This window comes from Mauremys mutica, chromosome 19 (assembly GCF_020497125.1).
Source record: "Mauremys mutica isolate MM-2020 ecotype Southern chromosome 19, ASM2049712v1, whole genome shotgun sequence".
Lineage (NCBI taxonomy): Eukaryota > Metazoa > Chordata > Testudines > Geoemydidae > Mauremys > Mauremys mutica.
Genome location: NC_059090.1, coordinates 2666997 through 2692996, shown reverse-complemented (window position 1 = coordinate 2692996; position 26000 = coordinate 2666997). Strand labels below are relative to the sequence as shown.

General features: G+C 53.9%; 2 protein-coding genes across 3 annotated transcripts in view; both read right to left on the bottom strand.

Annotated features, from left to right (window-relative positions):
- LOC123353183 (claudin-4-like) overlaps positions 1 to 23562 on the bottom strand; it is a 34081-nt gene extending 10519 nt beyond the window's left edge. Inside the window, exons 1-2 of one of the 2 annotated variants that reach the window (XM_044994103.1) lie at positions 23428 to 23562; positions 15702 to 15787 (exon numbers count right to left, since the gene is read on the bottom strand). The gene's annotated coding sequence lies outside the window, so the exon portion shown is untranslated. Of the gene's footprint in view, positions 1 to 15701; positions 15788 to 22806; positions 22892 to 23427 lie in introns of those variants that run through there. The other variant, XM_044994102.1, reaches the window with a different exon arrangement.
- On the bottom strand, positions 3436 to 5022 carry CLDN4 (claudin 4). Its single transcript, XM_044994104.1, has one exon. It carries the CDS (start codon positions 4614 to 4616, stop codon positions 3987 to 3989), a length of 630 nt encoding a protein of 209 aa, XP_044850039.1. The 5' UTR covers positions 4617 to 5022; the 3' UTR covers positions 3436 to 3986.
- Positions 23563 to 26000: the final 2438 nt, after the last annotated feature.

Genomic DNA, 26000 nt, shown 5'->3' with positions numbered 1-26000 from the left:
TGGCTAGCCGGAGCTGCTGCCAGCGCTGCAAAGACCACGCCGAGCTAGTGGTGTGGGCTGGGAGCTTCACTCCCATCTGCAGTGCAGACGTACCCTCAGAGCACTGAGACCTCAAGGGTGGCCCCAGCCTGACCTCTGCCACCCCCAAGGGGATGATCCTTCATTTCCCCAGTAGCCTGCTTGCTGCCTCATCCAGCAAGCCCTGTGCCCCAGTCTTCCTTAGCAGAGTCCCACTGCCCATTCCAGACTCCTGCGTTCCCAGGCCAAAAGGGTCACTGTGACAATCTAGCCTGACCTGCTATATAACACAGGCCAGAGACGTGCCCCACAGGCATTCCCAGAGCAGAGCTTCACTGAAAAACGGGCAGTACCTTCGATTACACCTGGGGATTACAGTGGATGAGAAGCTGGATATGAGTCAGCAGTGTGCCCTTGTTGCCAAGAAGACCAACGGCATATTGGGCTGTATTAGTAGGAGCATTGCCAGCAGATCAAGGGAAGTGATTATTCCCCTCTATTTGGCACTGGTGAGGCCACATCTGGAGTATTGCGTCCAGTTCCCCCCTCCCCCCCTACAGAATGGACAAATTGGAGAGAGGCCAGTGGAGGGCAATGAAAATGATCAGGGGGCTGGGGCACATGACTTACAAGGAGACGCTGAGGGAACTGGGCTTATTTAGTCTGCAGAAAAGAAGAGTGAGGGGAGATTTGATAGCAGCCTTCAGCTACCTGAAGGGGGGTTCCAGAGAGGATGGAGCTTGGCTGTTCTCAGTGGTGGCAGTGACAGAACAAGGAGCAATGGTCTCAAGTTGCACTGGGGGAGGTCTAGGTTGGATTTTAGGAAAATCTATTTCACTAGGAGGGTGGTGAAGCACTGGAATGGGTTCCCTAGGGAGGTGGTGGAATCTCCTTCCTTAGAGGTTTTTAAGGTCAGGCTTGATGAAGCCCTGGCTGGGATGATTTAGTTGTGGTTGGTCCTGCTTTGAGCAGGGAGTTGCACTAGGTGACCTGCTGAGGTCTCTTCCAACCCTGAGATTCTATGATTCTATGAATCCACCACAGTCTCTGATAAACTGTCCCAATCAGCAATCAGGCCCAGGCCCAGCAACTGGGGAGGTGGCAGAGTGTGTGGGAAGAACAGGCTAGGAGCGGGGTGCGGCTCTGGAGGGGGGGTCGTGGGGTGTGTATGGAGCACAGACTGGAGGCAGGGAGGGATTCTGGAGAGGGGGATGTCGGGTGTGTTGGGAAAACAGGCTTCGGGTGAGGCTCTGGAAGGGGGACGTAGGGTGTGTGGGGAGCACAGGCCGGGAGTGGGGCTCTGGAGGAGGGATGTGGGGTGAGCACAGGCCAGGGCCGGGGTGGGGCTCTGGATGGGGGGACGTGGGGTTTGTGGGGAGCACAAGCCATGGGTGGGTCTCTGGGGGGGGATGTGGGATATATGGGGAGCACTGGCCCGGACGGGTAGTTCAAGACAAGTGTTGCTGCTGTACCAGGCCTGCAGCCCTGATGCTGGAACCCCCCGATCCATCCCCTGCCCCATGCCCCATAGCTGCCTACAACGTCCGTGAACGAGCTGCCGCAAGGCGTGGGCCACAGGCTCAGCCCACGTTCGTTGGATGGGGAAACGAGACACAGCACAGCAGGGCTTGGAGCAGCTGCAGTTTAATGTAGAAAATCGCACTCATTTATTAACATTTCACATCGGCAGGAAGATCACAGCCTGGCCCCCAGTCTGTGGAAGGGGGCTCCCATGTCACTCTGGGGCACAACCCCCTTCCAGCACTCTCCTGGCATCCCAGCGCCCCAGCTCGCCCCGCCCATCCTCCTCCTGGCACTCCCAGCCCCGGAGCCAGCCACTCTGCTTGTCATCAGCGGAGCTCTGCCCCGTGCTCCAGCTCTCGGGGGCAGCCTATGGGTCTCCACTGGGGAAGCAAATCAGCCACACCTACGGGGGGGCCCTTCCCAGAGGCGAGCCCTGGAGCTGCCTGGTCTAGTCTGTATAATTGGGAGCCAACATCAGGCCGCAGGATGTGCCCGGTGCCTCGTTGGGTGCCTGCCCCTCCCCAGGGATGGCAGCCCACAGGAGGTGTAGCCAGCTGACTGATCTGGGCAGCCTCCAGGCTGTTCCTGTTGCAGTGGTCTGGGTGCAGCTGCCCTGTTCCAGACTCAGCTGGAGCGAGACATGGGTGGCAGCCGGCTCCCAGGGAGGGTGTGCGCCACCAGAGGAAGCACCTTTCCTTTCTGCTCTTGCTCAACCTGCCTGGCTCTGCTCCCACCTCCCAAACCGGTTTGCCCAGCTGGGCCACTGACATCCAGTCCCCAGCACTGCCCCTCCTGCGGGTGCCGCTGACACAGAAATCACAGGTGCAGCTAAACAAATACAGGCCTGAGAATGGGTCAAAGCAGAAACACACAGCAGGGGTGGGCCGGTGGGAAACAGCTCCCTGCTCAGCAGCCCAGCCCCTCAGGATGGGCCATCTGAACTAAGCACTGTGTGACGGATACTAGGAGCTGGCCAGAGCCCTGTCTCCACTCGGAGTGTTGCCATTATGGCTCTATAGGTACAGCCACGGGGGCAAACCTCCCAGGGGAGCTGCAGCTTGTCCAGCAAGAGTGCTGCAGCCAATACAGCTTAGCCTGGCGCCCTGAGAGAAATAAGCTATGCCAGCAAAGGACTTTTCTGCTGGTATTCCTGCGCCTACTTGGCAGCTTTTGCCAACACAGAAATGTGGTACAAAGCACACCCCTACGTGACACTGTGCTACCAGCAGAAGTTTCTAGTGTAGACCTGGCCAGAGCCACCAAGAGCAAGACAGATCCCTAGAGAGTGAGACAGAGACACGCACTGAACGACAACGCTGCGAGTCAACAGGCACACACAGAAACTCAGAGACACACCCAGAGACACAGACAGAAACGCAGCCACGGAGACATGACGCACGCCCAGCCTGAGACACTGACAGACACATGGACACACACAGGGGGCCTGTTGCAGTTTCACTCTAATGAGACAGTCTCAGACTGAAAGCTCCCGCTTTGACCCCTGTGCAAGGGCCTGTCCAAAATGCCAGCACCTGCTGGAGACCCGAGTTCTGGTACTGGAAGGAGGCCTAGCGGCCCCCACCCTTCCCTCAGGCGCTGCAGGGGAGGAATGGCAACGCCTGGGCCTCGCTGCGGCTTTCCTTCCTCTGCAGGAGCTGGGCTCACTCCTCCCGGCCAGGGAGGACCTGCCCTGCTCCAGCGTCATCTCTCTGTCCCCCTGAAGCATGGCGCTGCCAGAGCAGTCAGGGACGGTTTCTAGCTATTCTCCATGTTAACTTGGATTAAAGAACCAGCTGAAATCTCAAGGGAAACAGAGAAGCAACTACCCTCCCCCCGCTCCCGCACATATTCCCCAGTGCACCCCTCCCCCACCTCCCCCTCCTGAGTGGGCACAGGTGGTGCCAGAGCTGCGAGGGGGCTGGCTGACAACGCCGGAGCTAGCCGTGCCGTGGGGAGATGCCCAGCAGAGCCCTGACTGGCAGCCAGGTCCAAGCTGCCTGGCTTTGCTCAGGTGACCTTGGGGAATTTCAGGAGCTCTCTGTGCACTGGCACAAACAAGCTGCAGTGGCAGATTCTTAGCACTGGGGCCCGTGCAGCCGCTCACCAGCTGCACCTGTCAGCCAGGCATGTGCCGAGGGCGTGTCTGAGCAGCCAGCCTGCCCTGGCACTGTGGGGCTTCTGCTCTCAGGAGGCCGAGCCGCTCTGCCAAGGCCCCCGCCCACAGAAAGGCCACAGTCTTCTCCTTAGGGAAGCTCCTTGCCAGCTTCTGTCTGTGTTCAGCCATCAAGTCCAGGGCCACGGGGGGACAGCTGGGCTCAGGCAGAGGCACAAGGTACAAGCAGAGCAGCGGACTGGATCTGGACAGGATGGCAGCTCCTTGATTGTCTTGCTGGGGTAGGAGGGGTGGCCCCCGGGGTGGAGGAGGCACGGAGCACGCGCGGTCCCTAGACGTAGTTGCTGGCCGGCACTGAGCGAGCAGTCGTGTACTTGGCAGAGTAGGGTTTCTCATTCCGGGGGGGGCAGCTGCAGCAGAGCAGGGCCCCCCCGATGAGCAGGAGAGCAGATGCAGCCCAGCCGATGTACAGGGAGGCCCCCAGTTCTCTCTTCTGCGCCTCGGTGACCATAGGGTTGTAGAAATCCCGGATGATGTTGTTGGCTGACCAGGAGACAGGGATGAGGATCATGATGCCAGCAATGATGAAGATGATCCCAGAGACGATCATGACTTTGGCTTTGGCAGAAGCGTCCTCCACGCAGTTGGTGCATTTCCCTCCAATGATGGCCAGGAGGAGGCCGAGCACGGCCAGCACGATGGCGATCACCACCAGGGCACGTGCCGCCTGCAGGTCCTGGGGCAGCGCCAGCATGGAGTCGTAGACCTTGCACTGCATCTGGCCCGTGCTTTGCACCACGCAGTTCATCCACAGCCCCTCCCAGATGATCTGAGCCACCACAATGTTGTTCCCGATGAAGGCCGTCACCCTCCACATGGGGAGCCCACAGCACAGGATGGTGCCCAGCCAGCCAATGACAGAGAGGGCAATGCCCAGCACCTGGAGCCCCATCGAAGCCATCACTCCCTGCTCTCTGCCTTGCACAAGCCCAGACAGAGCTGACTGGCGTCCCTGGAAGCGGAGGTGCAATGCTCCTCGGCTGGACCATTTGGAGAAGTTATATGCCTTTGCAGTGGGTGGAGTTTCATCCCCCTTGCTCCATCCACTTTGCACAGACAAAATGTGTAAAACCAGTTCCCCAGGATTCCTGGGCTCTTCATTCTCACCACAGCAGTGGTGCTCCAGGACAGATTACAGAGGGACCAGTTCTCACGCCCTGCCATGGAGTCTGCTCCCAGGGGCACACAGCTGGGCAGCCTTACACCTCCCTCCATTTGTCCTAAATTAGGATTTTCCCCATCTTTGCTCAAGTTCCATCTGGAAAGAGCCCCCCAGGTAATGGGCGGGGGGGAGCAGGCTCTGCAGGTGGAGGGAAGGAAGCTTGCAGAGAGGGTCTAAGTCAGTGGTTCTCAAACTTTAGTACTGATGACCCCTTTCACACAGCAATCCTCTGCGTGCGTCCTCCATTATACATTAAAAACAATTTTTTATATATTTAACACCATTATAAATGCTGGAGGCAAAACGGGGTTTGGGGTGGAGGCTGACAGCTTGTGACCCCCCCATGTAATAAACTTGCGACCCCCTGAGGGGTCCCGACCCCCAGTTTGAGAACCCCTGGTCTAAGTGCTGGAGCAGGAGTCTGGGCTCAGTTCCCAGCTCTGCCACTGACCACTGTGTGATTTTGGCCATGTCGTGCCTCAGTTTCCGCCCCCTGTAGAATGGCGCTCCCGGGGGCGCTGCTGTTATAGGGTTGGGCTCTCCACAGCTGTCAGTGATTATCTTCTGGGCCCCTCCCCACTGGGCAGCCCCTCTTTAGCACACTGCTGGGAGCCTGCTGGGAGCCTGGTCCCGCCCAGTCCCAGCAGGCAGAGCACAAGCTGCTGCCCTCGTTTGTACCAAGGCTGGTTGTTGACAGCATCCAGGTATGAATCAGGCCTCAGGGATGTGGTGTCCCCAGTGTGTCTGGCCCCGCCAATCACTGAGAGCCCCAAACCGGTCTGAGCTGCTGGCTGCTGCATATTGCCAGAGAGGAAGGGCTGGGCAGATCCCTGTGAACAAGCACTGCACACAAGAGCTTTCTGTGGACTGTCATCACACAGCATCCCTCCCTCCTTCCCTCCTCCCTAGCACAGCAGTGTCCCACAGGCGCCTGCAGCCATCACACCGCCCTGCTGTCCCAATCACTGACTCAGCCCAGAACCCTGCTGGGCGGCCCTGCCCAGAGAGAGGTTGGGGGAGGAACAGGCAGACTGGGGCAGGGAGTGGTGCAGACCTGCCTTTTGCCCTGGGGTGGCTGGGGCTGATAGCTGGGGTGTAGCAATCCCTTGGGTCTGCACGCAGCTAGCAGCACCCATGGGCCCAGTACTCCTGGCTGAGAAACCCTTGCTATCAGGGCAAAGGTGCAGGAGGTCATGGGCCTGGCCCAGGAGGGGTGTTGGGGAGCCCAAGGCAGATCTACTTCCCCAGCCCAGGTCACAACGGGTCCATGTCATGGGGTGCGCTCATTGAGAGCACAGCTGGTTACGGCTGACTCACGGCCTTAGCTTGGGCTGGGACACAAGCGGGATCTTATGTTGCTTCCGAAGGGAAATCCACTGCAGAAGAGACAGCTGGGCCCCAAGCTTCACGGCCCTGCAGAGCCACCAGCTGGCAATGGAGGAGTCACAGGTACTTGGGGGGATAGAAGACAATGGAGAAATGGTCTCTCTTGCCCGTAAATCTCTATCCGTCCCCAGACAAACCCCTCTAGCTATCTAGGCATTTCTGCACCATCCCTGTGGTTTCGAGGCAGCCATGACCACTGCCCAGACCCAGAGAGTGAAAATGGGCAGTTCCTGGGAGAACGCCAGGAGCAGGGTCCTGAACCCTTGGTCCTTCCCAGAGACCAGCACGACACCAGCCCAGGCACGCAGCCAGTGGCCACTCGTGACAAGTATGTGATCCAGAAATCAGAGCCCACCCACTGAGAAGAACCTCCCCCATGCCCCTGCATCTCACCATCCGGGAGGGACTGTCTGGGAATGGCAGAACAACAGGACCCAGTGCCCCCAGCTCCCTGAATTCAGCCTAGCGAGCAATGGGGATCACAGATGCTGCAGGAAAACAGCAGAGTATCCTTGTGAGGAAGCCTCAGACTCCTGCAGTGTGGGAGGAGACCCAAGGAACAAACTGTGTGCTTCAGCTTCTCCTCAAGGCTAGGGCAGTGTGACAGCATGGAGACCAGAGACTTATCTAGACAACCAAACAAAAGCCCAACAGTTAAATCACCTTGGTTATTGTCACCTCCACTGTGATCCTTCCACAGCCAGTCCTCCTGATGCTCCCCTTACATCACCACCTGGATACAGATGACTCACCTGGATACAGATGACTGATATGCATCTAGGGACTCAGGAGCAGCAGGCACAGACTATCAAGAGAAACTCTTATGAGCAGAGCAAAGGCATATCACCCTCTTTACTAGCCTAGTGGAAAATTCACAATAGTATAAGCCCAGAGAGCATGAGTTCTAGTCATCTACTGACGGCTGTTAATATTGCTGGACACTTCGCTACCCTTATTAGGCATCGCACTGTGCCTTGAGGGCAACTATCACTTATGTGTTTAACAGAAAAGGTACCTGAGAAAAGGTCACGTCAGGTACAGCTTGGAACAGAACCTAGGCCTCTAACACAACAGATGAAGAAGGCACCGTCATTTTGCCACTCAGAAGGTCTATATCAGTACAGCAGTTTCTGTAACCCACATTAACCCAGTCTGGCTCTGTGTCAACCCCTAGTGACTAGATGACATAAAGAGGTTTATGAATGCAACTGCTTCCGCGCTAAAACAGCTCAAGCAATAAAGGCTCCTTCTTGTACATACAGACAGTTAGGGGTCAGTCAGCCAGATGACTCAGACAAAGGCAGTGCTGCAATTGACTATGTTGTCTGGGCCATGTACTGCCTGCTTGGTAATAACATGGGAGGACACCATGCTTGTAAAACTAACCTAGCTCTTTCTAAAGAGAGCAACTAGCACTCTAGCCATATGCACGCAGACAAGTTCCATGCAGGCAGCTACACTCACTGTAGCCAGGAGACCACTGAGGGCACCCACTGGCTCCCATACATGCTAACAGTATGCTCCTCTGGCCCATTAGGTGCTCCTGTAAGTGAGGTAGAACCTGGGTTGTAGAACTGAAAGTTAGATGTTCAAACTCTGTGGATATCCCATATAGTGCTGAAAAAATATGCATGAAGAAACCTGCAGAAATTGTTGGATTAGTATAACACTTCTGTACTTAGAAGTGAATTTGGATGTTATCTTAATACATGTTTTGCTGTTGCATTGTCAGTGTTTGTATTGTGGTTAATGGGAGCTGCACTTTAAGAATAGGGTGGGGCACTTCACTGAAGACTGTTTGAGAAGGACGGCAGCATGTGGGAGATTTTACCTGTTTGTCTGGAAAGGCGAGATAGGGCCTGTGTGAGCTTCAAAAAGGTCAGAACTTACTTTTCCTGAAAACAGTCTCATTCATGAAGATAAGTGCTCAGGGGGGAACTGATGGCCTCAGGACACTGCTAATGAGCTACAGAGCCTGAATCCTGCCCTGCGCAGCACTGTTCAACCTTGTTCTCATGTAATGGCTGTTTGGTGGCCTCCACGTGAGGCGAGTTTGGTGAGTCCTAGTTCCTGCCCCTAGACCACAAACTCACTATTTTATGCTCGGGGTGGGAGACTCAAGGGGGACTCGGGTGCTTAACTGCCATTCTTCAGACAGGTGAGGGGTAGCTCAGTGGTTTGAGCATTGGCCTGTTAAACCCAGAATTGTGAGTTCAATCCTTGAGGGGGCCATTTAAGGATCTAGGGCAAAATCAGTACTCAGTCCTTCTAGTGAAGGCAAGGGGCTGGCCTCAATGACCTCCAAGGTCCCTTCCAGCTCTACGCAATAGGTATATTTTATTTTATTTATTTTACCTCTCTGTCAGGGAGTAAAACCGGTACTGACCCTGAACCCCAGCTTTGTCCTAGCTCCTGGTCCTGAACCAGAACTGAACTGAAAAAAATGTGGGTTCCCAGTTAAAATAAAAGGTCTGAATTTGTAACATTGACAGACCGCTCTGGTCAGGATCAAACCTGGAACTTCTAGAGCTTAGTGCATGAACCTCTACTACATGAGCTAAAAGCCACCTGGGCCTTAGCTAAGGCTGAAGCAGACTCATTAATCTCTCGCTCAATGCCACTAGAGACGACAGAGCACCACACCCAGGAGGTGTGTGGGTTACACATTTTTTTAGCTCCATATTTAAAAAACACTGTGATCTTATTTTCATTATAAAACAAGACAACAAAACGGTAGCAGCGGAAGCTCCTAAGAGCTACAAAATCTTGCAGCTAACAATAAAAAAGAAATTAATTTGTCGTTCTATTCAAAATGTAGCTCCTTTACTGGAGCATTAAGTCAGCAGTTCAGGGGATCTCTAGGAAGCATTTTGTCATAAGATGAATCTCTTTAATAATTCCCTCCCAAAACCTTCTAATTCTGGGACACACACAACCACCACATGCACAAGTATGTCCCCTGCTTCCCCACAACCCCTCCAGCACAGCGCCTCTCTAGTAGTAAAAATAGGATGGATCTGAACTGCCATCTTCACAGTTATGATTTTTGGGCATAGTGATGAAAAAATGATGGAGCTTGTTAATAACAATGATGCTATAGGCAGCCACACAGGCAAGAATCCTAACTCAGGCCTAAGCCTTTGAACATGTCAAACAGCAGGTGCTGTTTCTGTGTCACACTGAGGATGCAGCATGAATAACAGCTAACTAGCCAGGCTGAACCACAAACTCTTACAAGGTTGTGAAGTAATTTCCTCTTTTACCTCCTCTTCTATTTTAGATGCTTTATGCTTATAGAATCATAGAATCATAGAATATCAGGGTTGGAAGAGACCTCAGGAGCTCATCTAGTCCAACTCCCTGCTCAAAGCAGGACCAGCCCATTTGTACTAGAGCTATAGTAGATCAAACTATATATTGGATACACCAGGGGGGCTGGAACAATTTTTATAGTGGGGGTGCTGATGACGGAAACCATGGAAACCATGTATTTGGTGTTTGTTATTACTACTTCATGCCGGGGGAGCGGCAGCCCCCCCAGCACCACTGGGATACGCTATTCTACGGTATAATAAGCTAGGAACGAAGGTGTGCCGATGCCTAACTCCTAGGTGCCCTGCCACCCAGTGGAATTTGCAGCCCAGAGCTAGGCACCCACAGTTGGACCCACAAGGGGAATTAGGTGCCCAACTGCCACTTTAGGTGCCTAAACCCAATTTCTGGATCCTCAAAACCTTGGCTAAGAAGCTGCCTGACCCTTTAAGCACCTGAAAGCCCCAGGACCTAGATCCACAAATGCCAAATCCCTAAGTGCCTATGTGTCTGCCTCTAGACCCGTACACTGTTCAGACATCTCTCTCCTGCCCAAGCCCCAGCGCGATCCACAGAGCAGGAGAAGAGGGGCGCTCCTCCCGCACCCATGCGCAGAGACTGCCTACCGAATCGGGTCCCATGCAGACTCTGGCGGGTGCCTCCCTTATAACTTTTAGCCCAGTGGTTAGAGCCCTCACCTGGGATGTGGGAGACTCAGGTTCAATCCCCACTCTACCGGCGGGGGGGGAAGGATTTGAACAGGGGTCTCCCACCTCCCAAAAGAGTGCAGTAATCACTGACCTACAGGGTGTTCTGATTGAAGGAAAAGGGCCCCTCAGTCTCTTCTGTGGGAGCTGTTCCACTTTGGATAAATACAGAGAGAGGCTGAGCCTGTAGGCCAGGCAGCCTCTGTGGGAGGCCCAGGCCCAGGTCCAGTCCTCCTGCTCCAATGACTCTTCAATTATTTATCCAAACTGGAGCAGCTTCACCAGCAGACTAGCCCATAGCCCTGTGGTTAGCACCCACTCCTGGGAGTCCTGTTCAAATCCTTTCTCCCCTCTTGCAGATGGGGGACTTGAACCTGAGTCTCCCACACCCCAGCTGAGTGCTCTAGTCACTGGGTGAAAAGTTACCAGGCAGGTGGCTCTTCCTCCAGCTCTTTCCAGAGGCAGGTGCCTAACTCATTCTGACACGGAATGACTGAGGGAACGTCAACACTGCAATAAAAGCCCCCCGGCACAACCGCAGCTGGCTTGGGCTCTGGGCTATAAAATAGCAGTAGAGAGGTGCGGGCTCTGGCTGGAGACCAGGTTCTGAAGCCCTGGGGGGCGGGGGCAGGGTCTGGGAGCCCAGGCTCCAGCCTGAGTCCAAATGTCTCCACTGCAATTTTTAGCTCTGCAACCCAAGCCCCATGACCCCAAGTCAGCTGAGACTCGGTGCCAGGGGTGTTTTATTACAGCCTCGACATACCCGTAGACACCTACGCTACCGGACTCCAGCAGAGGGGTTCCCGGCTGTGGATCACAAGTAGAGATAGGCGCCTCCCTGCAGCCTGGACTTAGGTACCAAACTCCGAGGGAGGGGCAGGGCTTAGGAAACATCCATCTCATCACCATCTCCCATTGGCTAACACTGGCAGCTCCCCGCCCAGCGTGCTGGCGTTGGTGACTCGCATTCTGAGGTGCCTCTCGCTCCCCGTGCCTTGTAGAGGGAGCCTAGGTGCCTAACCCAGGCTCTGTGGGTCACAGTGGTTTGTTCCTGTGATCTTCTAAATGCCGAAATGCTGAGTGTTGCAACACCCGAGTCCTACTGGGGATCCGGGCCTGGTACCTAACTCCCAGCTGGGAATGCCGCTAGGCAGCAGGACACCTAACTGTCAGGCACGACAATACCTGTGTGGATGTAGGCCCTGAAGGGCTCAGTGTGAGAAGGGGAGCTGCAGGAAGCAGGCTGGCTCCTGGGGCTCCTCCCGCCCCAGCAGATGGGCTGCAAGGCCAGGGGAAGAGTGCCCAGGAGCAGGAGAGTCAGGCAAAGAAGTTGCTGGGCCTAGGTAAAGGTAGTTATTGGATCTGTGCTGAGCTGCTTTATTTGGGGGTTACGTGTCAGTGCAACCCATAAACGGTGCCCTGAAGAAAGGGCCTGCGCAGACCCTGGCGCACACACCAGCCATCTACAAGAAAGAGAACTCATTTTTAACAAAACTGCATCTCACGAGGGATTGATTTTGCATTAAAGGAGCTGACGCAGCCCCGTGTCATGCTGAAGCTGTATGACTGGCAGTTGCACTGAGAACCTGTTGCACCTGGGGCTCCTACTAACCTTATTACCGAGGTTCAGGGACTAATCCAGGACCGGTACAGAGATGCATACAGCTGTTTTGTGCTATTTCATTAATTGCTCTCTCCTGTTGGTGATGACCAAGCAAATGAGTCAAATGACTTGACATTGCTGCAGGACAGAGCCATCCAGGAGTGTGAGGAGACTTTCCAGAAAGACTGACTTCAAAATGGACATGTCTGCAGACAGCAAAGAGTGCTAATGGAAAGAGCATGCAATTGCATAGAGTTGGCCAAAGGAGCTCACCACAGAGGGCCCAGGGAAGGTGACTTGTGGAAGTAGGCTGGAGCCATGAAGAGTTGGCCAAAGGAGCTCACCACAGGGCCCACAGAAGGTAACTTGCGGAAGCAGGTTACTGACTGGAGATGAGCCAGTGGGTATTCAGCGGATGGCCCAACATGTACTATACAAACTGATATGGCACAAAATATTTTGCACAAAGAAACGGGAATTATCCAGAGACAAAGTGGCAAGAAGCCATAAAGGGGACAAAACTCATCTTCTGGTTTGACATTTCAAGCTTTCCCAAGAGGCATGAATGAAAACAAAGTTTTGTTCAATATGTCACTACCTGAAGTTGAAACATCTGGACAAGAGAGACTGTTAACAGGACTGTCGTCACCTGGCCAGCAAGTGTGCCCTCTGTTGGGTAACAGCGAAGGATACTTTGGCTCCTAACTGCCCCACTAGGGGCTCAATCCAACATTTAGATGCCACTGGCATTCTCAAAACCTTCACTGACCTACTGCCTAACCTCGCCGCACCTCACTATCTGTTGGTGGACATGAGAAAGATGCCTAAATACTGATGCCACCCCACAGCTAACGAGCTGCTTTGAGCCCTCGCTCATGCTGACACATCAACTGGCTGCTCAGATGAAATATTCCCCACCCGCCTCCCCAGCAGAACTCGGTCTGGTAGGTGTTCTCAAACCATGCCTACAGGATCAGGCCCTGCACAAAACTGCCAGGGGCAGGCAAACTGGTCGTTCTTCAGGCTCACAAGTGTGCACACACTCCCAGGACAGCCAGTAGCCCAGCACACCCTGTTTAAATCCCTCCTCTTCCTGATTTGGAGCAGGGACTTGAACCTGACTCTCCCACATCCCAAGTGAGTGCACTGGGCTACAGAATCACTCGCACACTCGCACTGGCCCAATGAATATTTCAGTAGTTACAGGAAATGGAACGGCTTCAACAAGTCAGATTAACAGAGACACGTGCCAGAACAGTCAAGAGCCTGGCAGTCCGGCACTTGCCTGGGAGAGCTGCATTCATGGCCTTGTTCAAAATCAGGCAAAGGAGAGACTGCCAGACTGGGAATCCTAATAAAAAAATAGGCCTCTGGCCTGACAGGCCGGGATCAATAGGAGCTAGGTACCTAAGTACCTTTATGAATCTGAGAGCTAAGCCCTGCCCCTCTCCTCAGCATTTCCTATTAGCTTTCTTAGGCATCCCCCCACTCCGCATGCTTCTGAGAACTCGTCTTACAGACCTGGTTCTCCCCACACACTGTATCATGGAGCCGTTAGCTTAAATCAGGGCTCAGAATCCCACTAGGCAGCGGGATGCCTAAGGATTCCGTGTTGCAGTGCCATAAGTTCCTTTCTGAATGTGGCCCCTCTGTCTTTTAAAGTCCTATCTGGGGAGACCACTGCAAAATTCAGAAAAAGAGTAAGACTCCAACTGTCCTAATGCCTTGAGTGACTCACCTGAATGAACTCTGATCTCACTCAAGAACCAGTCATTGCAACAGTGAAGCTAAGCTGGAGAACCCACATTCATACCAGTTCCAACTGTTAAGTAGCAGAACAACTTTTATTCATGTGACGATTTGGTCATGTTAGGCTAAATGCTTCTCAGAAAGTATGTACCTTTATTAAAACCCTCTGAATGACTCAAATGTATGTGCACTTGTATTTCACTAACAAGTTTAGTCTTAGTTATTTACAAGTCATGCTGATTCATTATGTCAGTTGAGAGTGCTAGGACAAGAGAAACTCATCACTCTAGCTCAGCCTAATAATGATGTAATTGAAACCTGGGCTTCATTACAGCAAAAGTTACTTTGTCAAATCCTGAGTGTTTTAAAGACGTCAACCTAAAAATTAGACAACTTTCAAGAGAATTAGACAAAAAGAAGAAGACACTTTAAATTGGCTTATAAACTAAAGATTTTCCCACTATTGCTGTAATTCATCTTTTTATGAAGAAACAAACAAGAAAAATTACAAAAAAAAAAACCAATAAAAATGATTTGACCACTATTTGAACCTTTGGTTAAAGTGGCATAAGAACCTGCAGCACTAGTGAAATTCCAGAGAAATTAGAACAACTTCATAATTATGACATGCATATTACAGTTTGGGCTTAGCGTATGATAGTCTTGTGCATGTGTAAGTGGCAAAGTATGGCTCTGAGTCATGGGCAAGGTCATTCTGAACTGAAAACTAACATTCTTTGATAACGAAGTCATTTGTCTAAAATTCTAAATCCTGCTATAAAATTGTTAGGTGGAACTGACAAGAGCAGTTCCATAATTCCACTGGGATATAATCTTGATGGGAAGTAAATATGGAGCTGTAATTAAGGATCCATAATTCCGTGCTGGAACCACAATCACTTGCACCAGACTAGTACAGAACTAGGACAAATGTTATCTTTGCAACAAGGTTATGATAACACCTTAACTGATTCATCGTCTCTTGATAACTGTAATTTTTCATGTTAAATTCCATTTTGACATTGTAAATATTATCAGCCAACCATCTGAATTCTGCTTTTTGTAATTTCTTATTAGCCAACACACCTTTTAAAGCAAATAATCCTCAAAGATTTATATAAATTCTCCAGTTTGTACTTTAGCTAAGGAATACAAATCCAAAGAACAGTGAGAAATCTAGAGAAGGAACTGTAGAAGCAGCAAAGAATCCTGTGGCACCTTATAGACTAACAGATATTTTTGCAGCATGAGCTTTCGTGGGTGAATACCCACTTCTTCGGATGCAAGTCTTGATGGGAAGTAAATATGGAGCTGTAATTAAGGATCCATAATTCCGTGCTGGAACCACAATCACTTGCACCAGACTAGTACAGAACTAGGACAAACGTTATCTTTGCAACAAGGTTATGATAACACCTTAACTGATTCATCGTCTCTTGATAACTGTAATTTTTCATGTTTTTCATTCCCTGTTAGTCTATAAGGTGCCACAGGATTCTTTGCTGCTTCTACAGAACCAGACTAACACGGCTACCCCTCTGAGAGAAGGAACTGGCAAGTTAAACCATGTCACCAATGTGCATTACATATGCCCGCGCTCTCTGTCTCTCAGTAGCGGAGAGGGCCGCTGGCATGGTGTGCTCCAGCCGTATCGGCCTCTAGCATGGAGCATTGTGGTTGGCGTGGGCCTTTGGCCTGGAGCATGCTAGTGCCACGGGAACCCCCCCGGTACTGTCCTTCTGCATCTAGCAGTCAGAGGCCTGAGCCTCCCTTGCTTTGCAGTGTAGCCCTTGTGCAGGGTCCCCAGGAGAGTTCTGAGCAGCAGGGAAAGTTTCCTTCCCAACACCTCTCTCAGTACAGCAAACCTTCCCCTACAGAGGCAGCTCAAGGGGCCCTCTGGGGAAGCAGGCACTGGCCTCCTGCTGTTGCACAGCACAAGTTGCAGGGCTCACGTACACACACCCTAGTGCAAGATGGCAGACAGGCAGTCTGTTGTTCTTTGCATCCTACCCCGCCTGCTCTCCTAGCCAAGACAGGAGCTGCCATTGATGCCAAGAGCTGATTTACCTGCTGTTGAAGAAGGGCCCTCATGAGATACTCAACAACAGAGCATCTGTGTGTTCTGGATGGGAGAGGATCTAGCAGCCCAGCTCCTGAAACACAATCAGACAGGAAGTGTTTACAGCCCCTGCCCAGAGGCACGTTTTCCAATCCTTTAATAATTCTCATGGCTCTTCCCTGGACCCTTTCCAATGTAGCAACATTCTTCCTGCATTGTGGGCACCAGAACTGGACACAGGATTCCAGCAGTGGTCGCACCACTGCCAGATACAGAGGTAAAATAACCTCTCGACTCCTAATCAAGATTCCCCTGCATTAGCCCTTTTGGCCACGGCATCACACTGTGAGCTCATGTTCAGCAGATTATCCACCATGACCCCCACATGCTTTTCAGAGTCGCTGCTCCCACAATACAGCCTGTCACAGAGGGTGGGGGAGTCAGGGCTCTGCACCCCCCACTTCCTGCAATTCACCATGACTCTCAGCCAGCCAGTAACACAGAAGGTTTATTAGACGACAGGAACACAGTCCAAAACAGAGCTTGTAGGTACAGATAACAGGACCCCTCAGTCAGGTCCATCTTGGGGAGCAGGGAGCCCAGACCCTGGGTCTGGGCCTCCCTCCATTTCCCCAGCCAGCTCCAAACTGAAACTCCCTCCAGCCCCTCCTCTGACCTTTGTCTCTTTCCCCGGGCCAGGAGGTCACCTGATCTCTTTGTTCTTCAGCACCTTCAGTTGGCACCTTGCAGGGGAGGGGCCCAGGCCATCAGTTGCCAGGAGACAGGGTGTCGCCATTCTCTGTGCAGACACCATCACACTTGCCCTCTCGGGCTCTGCAACAATCACACCCCCTTATCCCACCACCTAGATACTTAAGAACTGCATAGGGGAAACTGAGGCACCCACACAGTATTCAGAGAAAACATTATGAACATTCCCACTTCATCACACAGCCCCCATCCTGTAGGTACGGCCTGCATTCTTTGTTCCTCCATGGATAACTTTACATTTGTTTGCTTGCATCCCGTTTACCAACCGATCCTGATCTCTCTGTATCACTGACCTCTTCATTACTGACCACTCCCCCAATCGTGTCATCTGCAAACTTGATCAATGATGACTTTCTGTTCTCTTCCAGGTCATTGATAAAAATGTTAAATAGCCTAGGGCCAAGAACCAGTCCCTGTGGAATCCCGCTAGAAGCACACCTGCTCAATGGCGATTCCCCATTTACAATTACTTTTTTCAACCAACAGTTAGGCAGCTTTTAATCTATTTAATGTGTGTCATGTTAATTTTATATTGTTCTAATTTAATACTCAAAATGGCATGCAGTACCGTGTCAAACGCTGTACAGAAGTTTCAGTCTATTACATCAATACTATTCCCTTTAGTAATCTCAACAAGAGAAGATATCAAATTACTCTAACAGAAGAGGGAGGGATAGCTCAGTGGTTTGAGCACTGGTCTACTAAACCCAGGGTTGTGAGTTCAATCCCTAAAGGGGGTGTTTAGGGGTCTGGGGCAAAAACAAAACAAAAACCTATCAGGGATGGTACTTGGTCCTGCTAGTGAATGCAGGGGACTGGACTGGATGACCTTCCAACTCTATGAGATAGGTATATCACCATGTATCATTTTCCATAAGCCTGCGCTGATTGACATGAATTATATTACCCTACTTTAATTCTCTATGAACCAAGTCCTGTATCAATCAATCCATTATTTTGCCTGGGCTCCATGTCAGACTGAGGGGCCTATAGTTAGGGGAAAACCATTCTGGCAGCTTGGTGGGGGGGAGGCGATCCTCAGACCTCCTTCCCTCCCCTTCACACCACAGTGACAGGAGCTCAGCCCTGCTCAAGCCTTGCCATGGTGGGATGGGAGTCACGTGAGATGGGAGTCACGTGGCACGGCCCTGCTGCTCGCAAACATTGTGATTCATGACTCCTGAGCCCCTGTTGCCTGGGCCCATGTGAAGTCGGGAGCAGATTCTGCCCAGGCTGTTTATCCCAGTGCTTTGCCCTTTGGGGAACGGGGAGAGTGCAGGGGAACAGACCCCACCCCAGGACGTGACTGTAGTCTGACTGTTCTGACCTTCCTCTAGTCTAACCACTGCCTCCACCCCATGCCAGGGGGCTGTTGCTGCGGAACCTCCCGCTAACGTGAAGCCTGGCCCAGCCCACCCCTCCCCATGGCACACAAGGAGCAGAAAGGCAGGCCGCCTTTCTCAGCCACATTCGTGGTGGCAGCTCCCGAACGGCTCCTTGGAGATTTGGGGCTAGATTCACATGGAGACTGCTCCGCATTGCGGCACTTAATGTCTAGGCACTCTGTACCCACTGGAATTCGAAAACCCGAGGTAGGCCCCCAGGCTCCCTATACACTGCCTGGGGAAAGTGACCCACTAAGAAAGGGATTCACAAAAGCTGAGTGAAGAGCCCCCTAAGTGAGCCAGCAGGAAATGCCAGGGAGTTAGGCAGCTGTGAGTCTAGGGCTGAACCAGGTCAGCCTTTTTTTCAGGAAAAACTAAGGCGGCGGCAGCATTCCCCCTTCCCCTCTCCCCGTGTCACAGCATTCATAGGCGCCGACTTATATGGGGCTCTGGGGCTTTAGCCCCATGAATAAATCCCAAGCAGGGGCTCTGCCCCACCAATGTTTTTTCTCCCCTGCTTGGAGCGCCCCCCCGCCGCTGCCGCAGCCGCCGCCAGGGCTGCCCAGAGCCCTTTAAATCCCAGCCGCGGCCGGGAATCAGAGGGCTCTGGGCTGCCTGCTGCGGCGGGGAGCCCAGAGCCCTCTGATTCCCGGCCGCGGCTGGGATTTTAAAAGCTCTGTGCTCCCCGCGGGTGCAGGCAGCCCAGAGCCCTTTAAATCCCAGCCGCGGCTGAGATTTAAAGGGCTCTGGGCTCCCCGCCGCAGCGGGCAGCGCAGAGCCCTCTGATTCCCGGCTGCGGCTGGGATTTAAAAGGCTCTGGGCTCCCCGCGGTTGCAGGCAGCCCAGAGCCCTTTAAATCCCAGCAGCGGCTGAGATTTAAAGGGTTCTGGGCTCCCCGCCGCAGCGGGCAGCCCAGAGCCCTCTGATTCCCGGCCCCGGCTGGGATTTAAAAGGCTCTGGGCTCCCTGCGGTTGCAGGCAGCCCAGAGTCCTCTGACTCCCAGCCGGGGCTGGGATTCAAAGGGCTCTGGGATCCCCGCGGCTGCCAGCAGCCCAGAGCCCTTTGAATCCCAGCCTCTGTCCGCTGATTGCCCCCTCCCCAGACCCCTGCCCCAACTGCCCCCCAGAACCTCCACCCCCTATCTAAGCCCCACTGGTCCTTGTTCCCCAATTACCCCCTCCCGAGACCCCTGCCCCTAACTGCCCCTTGGGACCTCAGCCCCTATCTAAGCCTCCCTTCTCCTTGTCCCCAACTGCCCCCTCCTGAGACCCCACCCAACTTCCCCCCCCCAGGACCGCACCCCCTACCTGTCCCCTGATAAACCTCTTAGACTCCCATGCCTATCCAATTGCTGCCTGTCCCCTGACTGCCCCTTCGAACCTCTGCCCCATCCAACTCCCCCTGCTCCTTGTCCCTTGACTGCCCCCCGGAACTCCCTACCTCTTCTCCAACCCCCAAACTGCTTACTGTGCCACTCAGACCAGCGTGTCTGGCTCCATGCAGCTCCAGACAGTTGCTGCCATGCTCCCCCATGGAGCCCCCAGCCCTCTCCCACCCCCAGCACCTGCCTTCCAGATTTGAACACCTCAAAATTCAGGAGTGCTCAAGCTCGGTTTGGGCAGCTTTTACTTCATTTCTCCCAAATCAGTTTCCCCTGCAAGGTGCCAACTGAAGGTGTTGGAGAACAGAGAGATCAGGTGGCCTCCTAATGCCTGGAAAAGAGACAAAGGCCGGAGGAGGGAGTGTCAGTGCCTGTGCGGACTTCTGGGAAGTGCACGGTGTGGAAGGGGATGCTGTGATGCTTTGGAACATCTCCATACAAAGCCAGTCAGGACTCTGGGGGAGCCTCCTCTCTCGGAGCATACTGTCTCCAGGGCAAGAAGCTTACACCTTCCTGGGTCTGACCTCGGAGCATTCAGCATGCCCTTCCACGTCATGCACTTTCCAAAGTGAGTCTGCCCAGGCTGGTCCTGGGGCAACCAGAGGTCGCTGCACCCCAACTCCGCAGTCAGATGTGACTCTCAGCCAGACAGTAAAACAGAAGGTTTATTAGATGACGGGAACACAGTTTAAACAGAGCTTGTTGGTACAGAAAACAGAACCCCTCTGTCAGGTCCATCTTGGGGGGTGGGGAGCCCAGAACCAAGTTCTGAGTCTCTCCCAATTTCCCCAGCCAGCTCCAAACTGACACTCCCTCCTCTGGCCTCTGTGTCTCTTCTGGACAAGGAGGCCACCTGATCTCTTTGTCCCCAACACCTTCAGTTGGCATCTTGCAGGGGAAACTGAGGCACCCACACAGTATTCAGAGAAAATATTAAGAACATTCCCACTTCATCACAACAGATGCAACAAAATATAATACCGTATATTGAAGTAGGCAAGTGCTGCTTCTGACTTTCCACTTTTAATTGACCCTTGTAATCTTGTGGCACTGACGCGTTGTAGCTTCATTTTATATCGGCTTACAGGGCGGGAGCGGGGGGGGGGGCACCACCATTTTGGGCCCCACCAAAAATTATACAAACCTGCCGCCTATGACAGCATTTACCCAGAATACAGGAGACCCAAGTTCAAATCCCCACTCAACCTGATTGGGAGCAGCTCGCCTATCTCCCCAGGGAGTGCCTGAACCGCCAGGCAGAGCGACCGCTCAATCTGTCCGGCTGGAGCTGTTTCGCTGTATTTAAAATACTTACAGATTCACTGGATCAAAAAGAGAGTGAGATGAGCATGACTCTGTAGCTCAGTGCTTGGGGTGGGGAGCCCTGAGTTTACTTGCACTGGGGTCCCCATGTCCTGTGTGAATGCTCTATCCACTGATCACTTGAGTCTATGGGGGCACAGCCATCTCCCCCTTGGGTGTTTCGCAGGCAGCCCGTGGGATTGGGCCGGGCAGGCATGATAAGCAGGGGAACACCTGGCTTGAGGATCTAGGAGCTGAGTGGACAGCCTCTGGCAGAGGCATAAGGGGCTGTACTAGGGGAGACCTAGACACCTGCAGATCAGCTTGTTTGAGGATCTGAATTTTGGACTTCGGTGCCTAAAGTGGCAGTTACGTGCCTAAATCCCTTTGTGAATCTAGCCCTCTGCCTCCATTATCTCATTCTCCTCCTTTCCCTTCAGGCCCTAACTGACTCAATGTTCCTCTTTCCCCATATAACAATTATACTAATGAATTAATGCCGACACCTTCCATCCCAGGATCTCTGGGTGCTTTCCAGACAAGCGTGAATTTGTCTTCCCACCCCTCGTGGGGCTGATCCCTATCCTCAGCCCCAGGCCCTCGGTTCCCATGACAGTGCGCACAGTATAAAATCCTAGAGAGACAGGAGATGAAAGTGAGTTCAGGGAACTGGTGTGATTCCCACTCATGTCAAGGGACAGTCTTGGAGCGGAGCTGGGTCGAACGAAGCGTATCGGGGGCTATGCAGAGATGTCGATGCCTACGTGTAGACACCCATTTTGAACATCTTGCCCAGTGACTTTTAGGCTTCTCTGTCCTTCCCACGGGTGGGTTTGACTCAGCTTCCCGCTGGCCATCACAGGGCCCTGGGCAGAGGGGGTCCATGGGATAGCGCCAGATAAATGCTATAGGTTGACTGCATGTAAGAACAGCCGGAAAACAAGCTGTGTCCCCGCTCGCCCAGGCCTGCCGGTGACGGGGCCAGCTGTGCAGCTAAGCAACACAACCCCAAACAGGACGGAGCCAACAAACCTGGCAAAGAGCAGCTCAGGAGTTTGGGACAGGGGACTGCAACAGCCATGTGAGGGGGAGTCCCAGACTGGAGAGCCAGACCCTCCCTAGCCCCTCTATGGGGCACCGAGGTCCCAGGCGGGACAGCCAGCCCCTCCCTAGCCCCTCTATGGGGCACCGAGGTCCCAGGCGGGACAGCCAGCCCCTCCCTATCCCCCCTATGGGGCACCGAGGTCCCAGGCGGGACAGCCAGCCCTCCCTATCCCCCCTATGGGGCACCGAGGTCCCAGGCGGGACAGCCAGCCCCTCCCTAGCCCCTCTATGGGGCACCGAGGTCCCAGACGGGACAGCCAGCCCCTCCCTATCCCCCCTATGGGGCACCGAGGTCCCAGGCGGGACAGCCAGCCCCTCCCTATCCCCCCTATGGGGCACCGAGGTCCCAGACGGGACACCCAGCCCCTCCCTAGCCCCTCTATGGGGCACCGAGGTCCCAGACGGGACACCCAGCCCCTCCCTATCCCCCCTATGGGGCACCGAGGTCCCAGGCAGGACAGCCAGCCCCTCCCTAGCCCCTCTATGGGGCACCGAGGTCCCAGGCGGGACAGCCAGCCCCTCCCTAGCCCCTCTATGGGGCACCGAGGTCCCAGACGGGACAGCCAGCCCCTCCCTATCCCCCATGGGGCACCGAGGTCCCAGACGGGACAGCCAGCCCCTCCCTATCCCCCCTATGGGGCACCGAGGTCCCAGGCGGGACACCCAGCCCCTCCCTATCCCCCCTATGGGGCACCGAGGTCCCAGGCGGGACAGCCAGCCCCTCCCTATCCCCCTATGGGGCACCGAGGTCCCAGGCGGGACAGCCAGCCCCTCCCTAGCCCCCTATGGGGCACCGAGGTCCCAGGCGGGGCAGCCAGCCCCTCCCTAGCCCCCCCATGGGGCACCGAGGTCCCAGGCGGGGCAGCCAGCCCCTCCCTAGCCCCTCTATGGGGCACCGAGGTCCCAGGCGGGACAGCCAGCCCCTCCCTAGCCCCCTATGGGGCACCGAGGTCCCAGAGGGGACAGCCAGCCCCTCCCTATCCCCCATGGGGCACCGAGGTCCCAGGCGGGCACCCAGCCCCTCCCTATCCCCCCTATGGGGCACCGAGGTCCCAGGCGCGCACCCAGCCCCTCCCTAGCCCCATCCCCACACGGGGCACCGAGGTCCCAGGCGGGCACCCCAGCTGGCCGGTCCGGCGGGTGGCGGCGGGTCGCGCTCCGGTCACTCACCGGGACCTGGGTCCGCGGCTCGCGGCGGAGCGCTCCGGGCGGCGGCTGCGGGCTAGGGGCTCCCGGCCGCAGGTGCGGCTGGGAGGGGAGCGGGGGGAGCGGCCTCCGCGGCCGGGATTGGGCGCCCAGCAGAGGCGGGGAGGAGCGGGCAGGGGCGCCGGCGGGGACCCCCGAGCCCCCGGCCGGTGTGAGCGGGGCTGACTGGGGCGCGGGAACTGGCCTGACCTGGGAGGGGGGCGGGAAGGTTGCGGCCCCGGGGAGGCAGAGCGGGGGGGGGCAGTGATGGGGGGCGGAGGAGCGGGCCGGGCAGTGCGGGAGGGGAGCTGGGGGGGCCGGGCAGTGCGGGGGGGCGCTGGTGGGGGGGGCGGGCAGTGCGGGGGGGGGCGGAGGAGCTGGGGGGGCGGTGTGCGGGGGGGCGCTGGTGGGGGGGCCGGGCAGTGCGGGGGGGGGGCTGGGGGGGCCGGGCAGTGCGGGGGGGGCGGAGGACCTGTTGGGGAGGCGGGCGGAGGAGCGGGCCGGGCATTGCGGGGGGCGCTGGTGGGGGGGCCGGGCGGAGGAGCTGGGGGGGGCGGTGTGCGGGGTGTGTGACGTGGGCCGGGCTCTGGGTTGCGGAGCCGATACCTGCTCCCGTGCGTGGTCCTGACTCACGGGGACACAGGTCCCGACACCGGGACTCCCAGGGCTGGTGAGTCACCCGCAGCCGAGCAGCCGCTTCCTTCCCGGCAGTTTCTGTGGCCCTGCGGGGAAGTCCCTCCGGGAGCTGGGCTGGGCCAGGAGCCTCAAGCCTCCCCGCAAGGCCCTGGAGAGCTCGGCCAACGAGAGGTGCACTGTCCAGCCATTCCCCGCGCTGGACTCCCAGTGCCCCCGCCCCTGCTGATTGGCCTGGCGACTCCAGGAATTAAGATTAATTTTTCATTGAAGATTGTCATGTAATGAAGCCCTGGGAATAAACCCAATCAAAACTGGCAACACTACTCCCCCCTTCCCGCCCCCCCCCATAGAATCATAGAATATCAGGGTTGGAAGGGACCTCAGGAGGTATCTAGTCCAACCCCCTGCTCAAAGCAGGACCAATCCCCAACTAAATCATCCCAGCCAGGGCTTTGTCAGGCCTGACCTTAAAAACCTCTAAGGAAGGAGATTCCACCACCTCCCTAGGGAACCCATTCCAGTGCTTCACCACCCTCCTAGTGAAAACATTTTTCCTAATATCCAACCTAAACCTCCCCCACTGCAACTTGAGACCATTACTCCTTGTTCTGATCTCAGGTACCACTGAGAACAGTCTAGATCCATCCTCTTTGGAACCCTCTCTCAGGTAGTTGAAAGTAGCTATCAAATCCCCCCTCATTCTTCTCTTCTGCAGACTAAACAATCCCAGTTCCCTCAGCCTCTCCTCATAACCTATGTGCTCCAGCCCCCTAATCATTTTTGTTGCCCTCCACTGGACTCTCTCCAATTTATCCACATCCTTCTTGTAGTGTGGGGCCCAAAACTGGACACAGTACTCCAGATGAGGCCTCACCAATGTCGAATAGAGGAGAATGATCAAGTCCCTCGATCTGCTGGCAATGCCTCTACTTATAAAGCCCAAAATGCCGTTAGCCTTCTTGGCAAAAAGGGCACACTGTTGACTCATATCCAGCTTCTCATCCACTGTAACCCCTAGGTCTTTTTCTGCAGAACTGCTGCCCAGCCATTCGGTCCCTAATCTGTAACAGTGAATGGGATTCTTCCGTCCTAAGTGCAGGACTCTGCACTTGTCCTTGTTGAACCTCATCAGGTTTCTTTTGGCCCAGTCCTCTAATTTATCTAGGTCCCTCTGTATCCTATCCCTACCCTCCAGCGTATCTACCACTCCTCCAAGTTGAGAGATAAAAAGACTTCCTTTAAAAAGTGGAAGTCAAATCCTAGTGAGGCAAATAGAAAGGAGCACAAACACTGCCAACTTAAGTGCAAGAGTGTAATAAGAAAAGCCAAAGAGGAGGTTGAAGAACGGCTAGCCAAAAACTCCAAAGGTAATAACAAAATGTTTTTTAAGTACATCAGAAGCAGGATGCCTGCTAAACAACCAGTGGGGCCCCTTGACGATGAAAATACAAAAGGAGCGCTTAAAGATGATAAAGTCATTGCGGAGAAACTAACTGGATTCTTTGCTTCAGTCTTCACGGCTGAGGATGTTAGGGAGATTCCCAAACCTGAGCTGGCTTTTGTAGGTGACAAATCTGAGGAACTGTCACAGATTGAAGTATCACTAGAGGAGGTTTTGGAATTAATTGATAAACTCAACATTAACAAGTCACCGGGACCAGATGGCATTCACCCAAGAGTTCTGAAAGAACTCAAATGTGAAGTTGCGGAACTATTAACTAAGGTTTGTAACCTGTCCTTTAAATCGGCTTCGGTACCCAATGACTGGAAGTTAGCTAATGTAACGCCAATATTTAAAAAGGGCTCTAGGGGTGATCCCGGCAATTACAGACCGGTAAGTCTAACGTCGGTACCGGGCAAATTAGTTGAAACAATAGTAAAGAATAAAATTGTCAGACACATAGAAAAACATAAACTCTTGAGCAATAGTCAACATGGTTTCTGTAAAGGGAAATCGTGTCTTACTAATCTATTAGAGTTCTTTGAAGGGGTCAACAAACATGTGGACAAGGGGGATCCGGTGGACATAGTGTACTTAGATTTCCAGAAAGCCTTTGACAAGGTCCCTCACCAAAGGCTCTTACGTAAATTAAGCTGTCATGGGATAAAAGGAAAGGTCCTTTCATGGATTGAGAACTGGTTAAAGGACAGGGGACAAAGGGTAGGAATTAATGGTAAATTCTCAGAATGGAGAGGGGTAACTAGTGGTGTTCCCCAAGGGTCAGTCCTAGGACCAATCCTATTCAATTTATTCATAAATGATCTGGAGAAAGGGGTAAACAGTGAGGTGGCAAAGTTTGCAGATGATACTAAACTACTCAAGATAGTTAAGACCAAAGCAGATTGTGAAGAACTTCAAAAAGATCTCACAAAACTAAGTGATTGGGCAACAAAATGGCAAATGAAATTTAATGTGGATAAATGTAAAGTAATGCACATTGGAAAAAATAACCCCAACTATACATACAACATGATGGGGGCTAATTTAGCTACAACGAGTCAGGAAAAAGATCTTGGAGTTATCGTGGATAGTTCTCTGAAGA

What these genes read in the sequence shown, in the direction of transcription:
- CLDN4 (XM_044994104.1), bottom strand. Translation starts at nt 4,616, where the DNA reads ATGGCTTCGATGGGGCTCCAGGTGCTGGGCATTGCCCTCTCTGTCATT.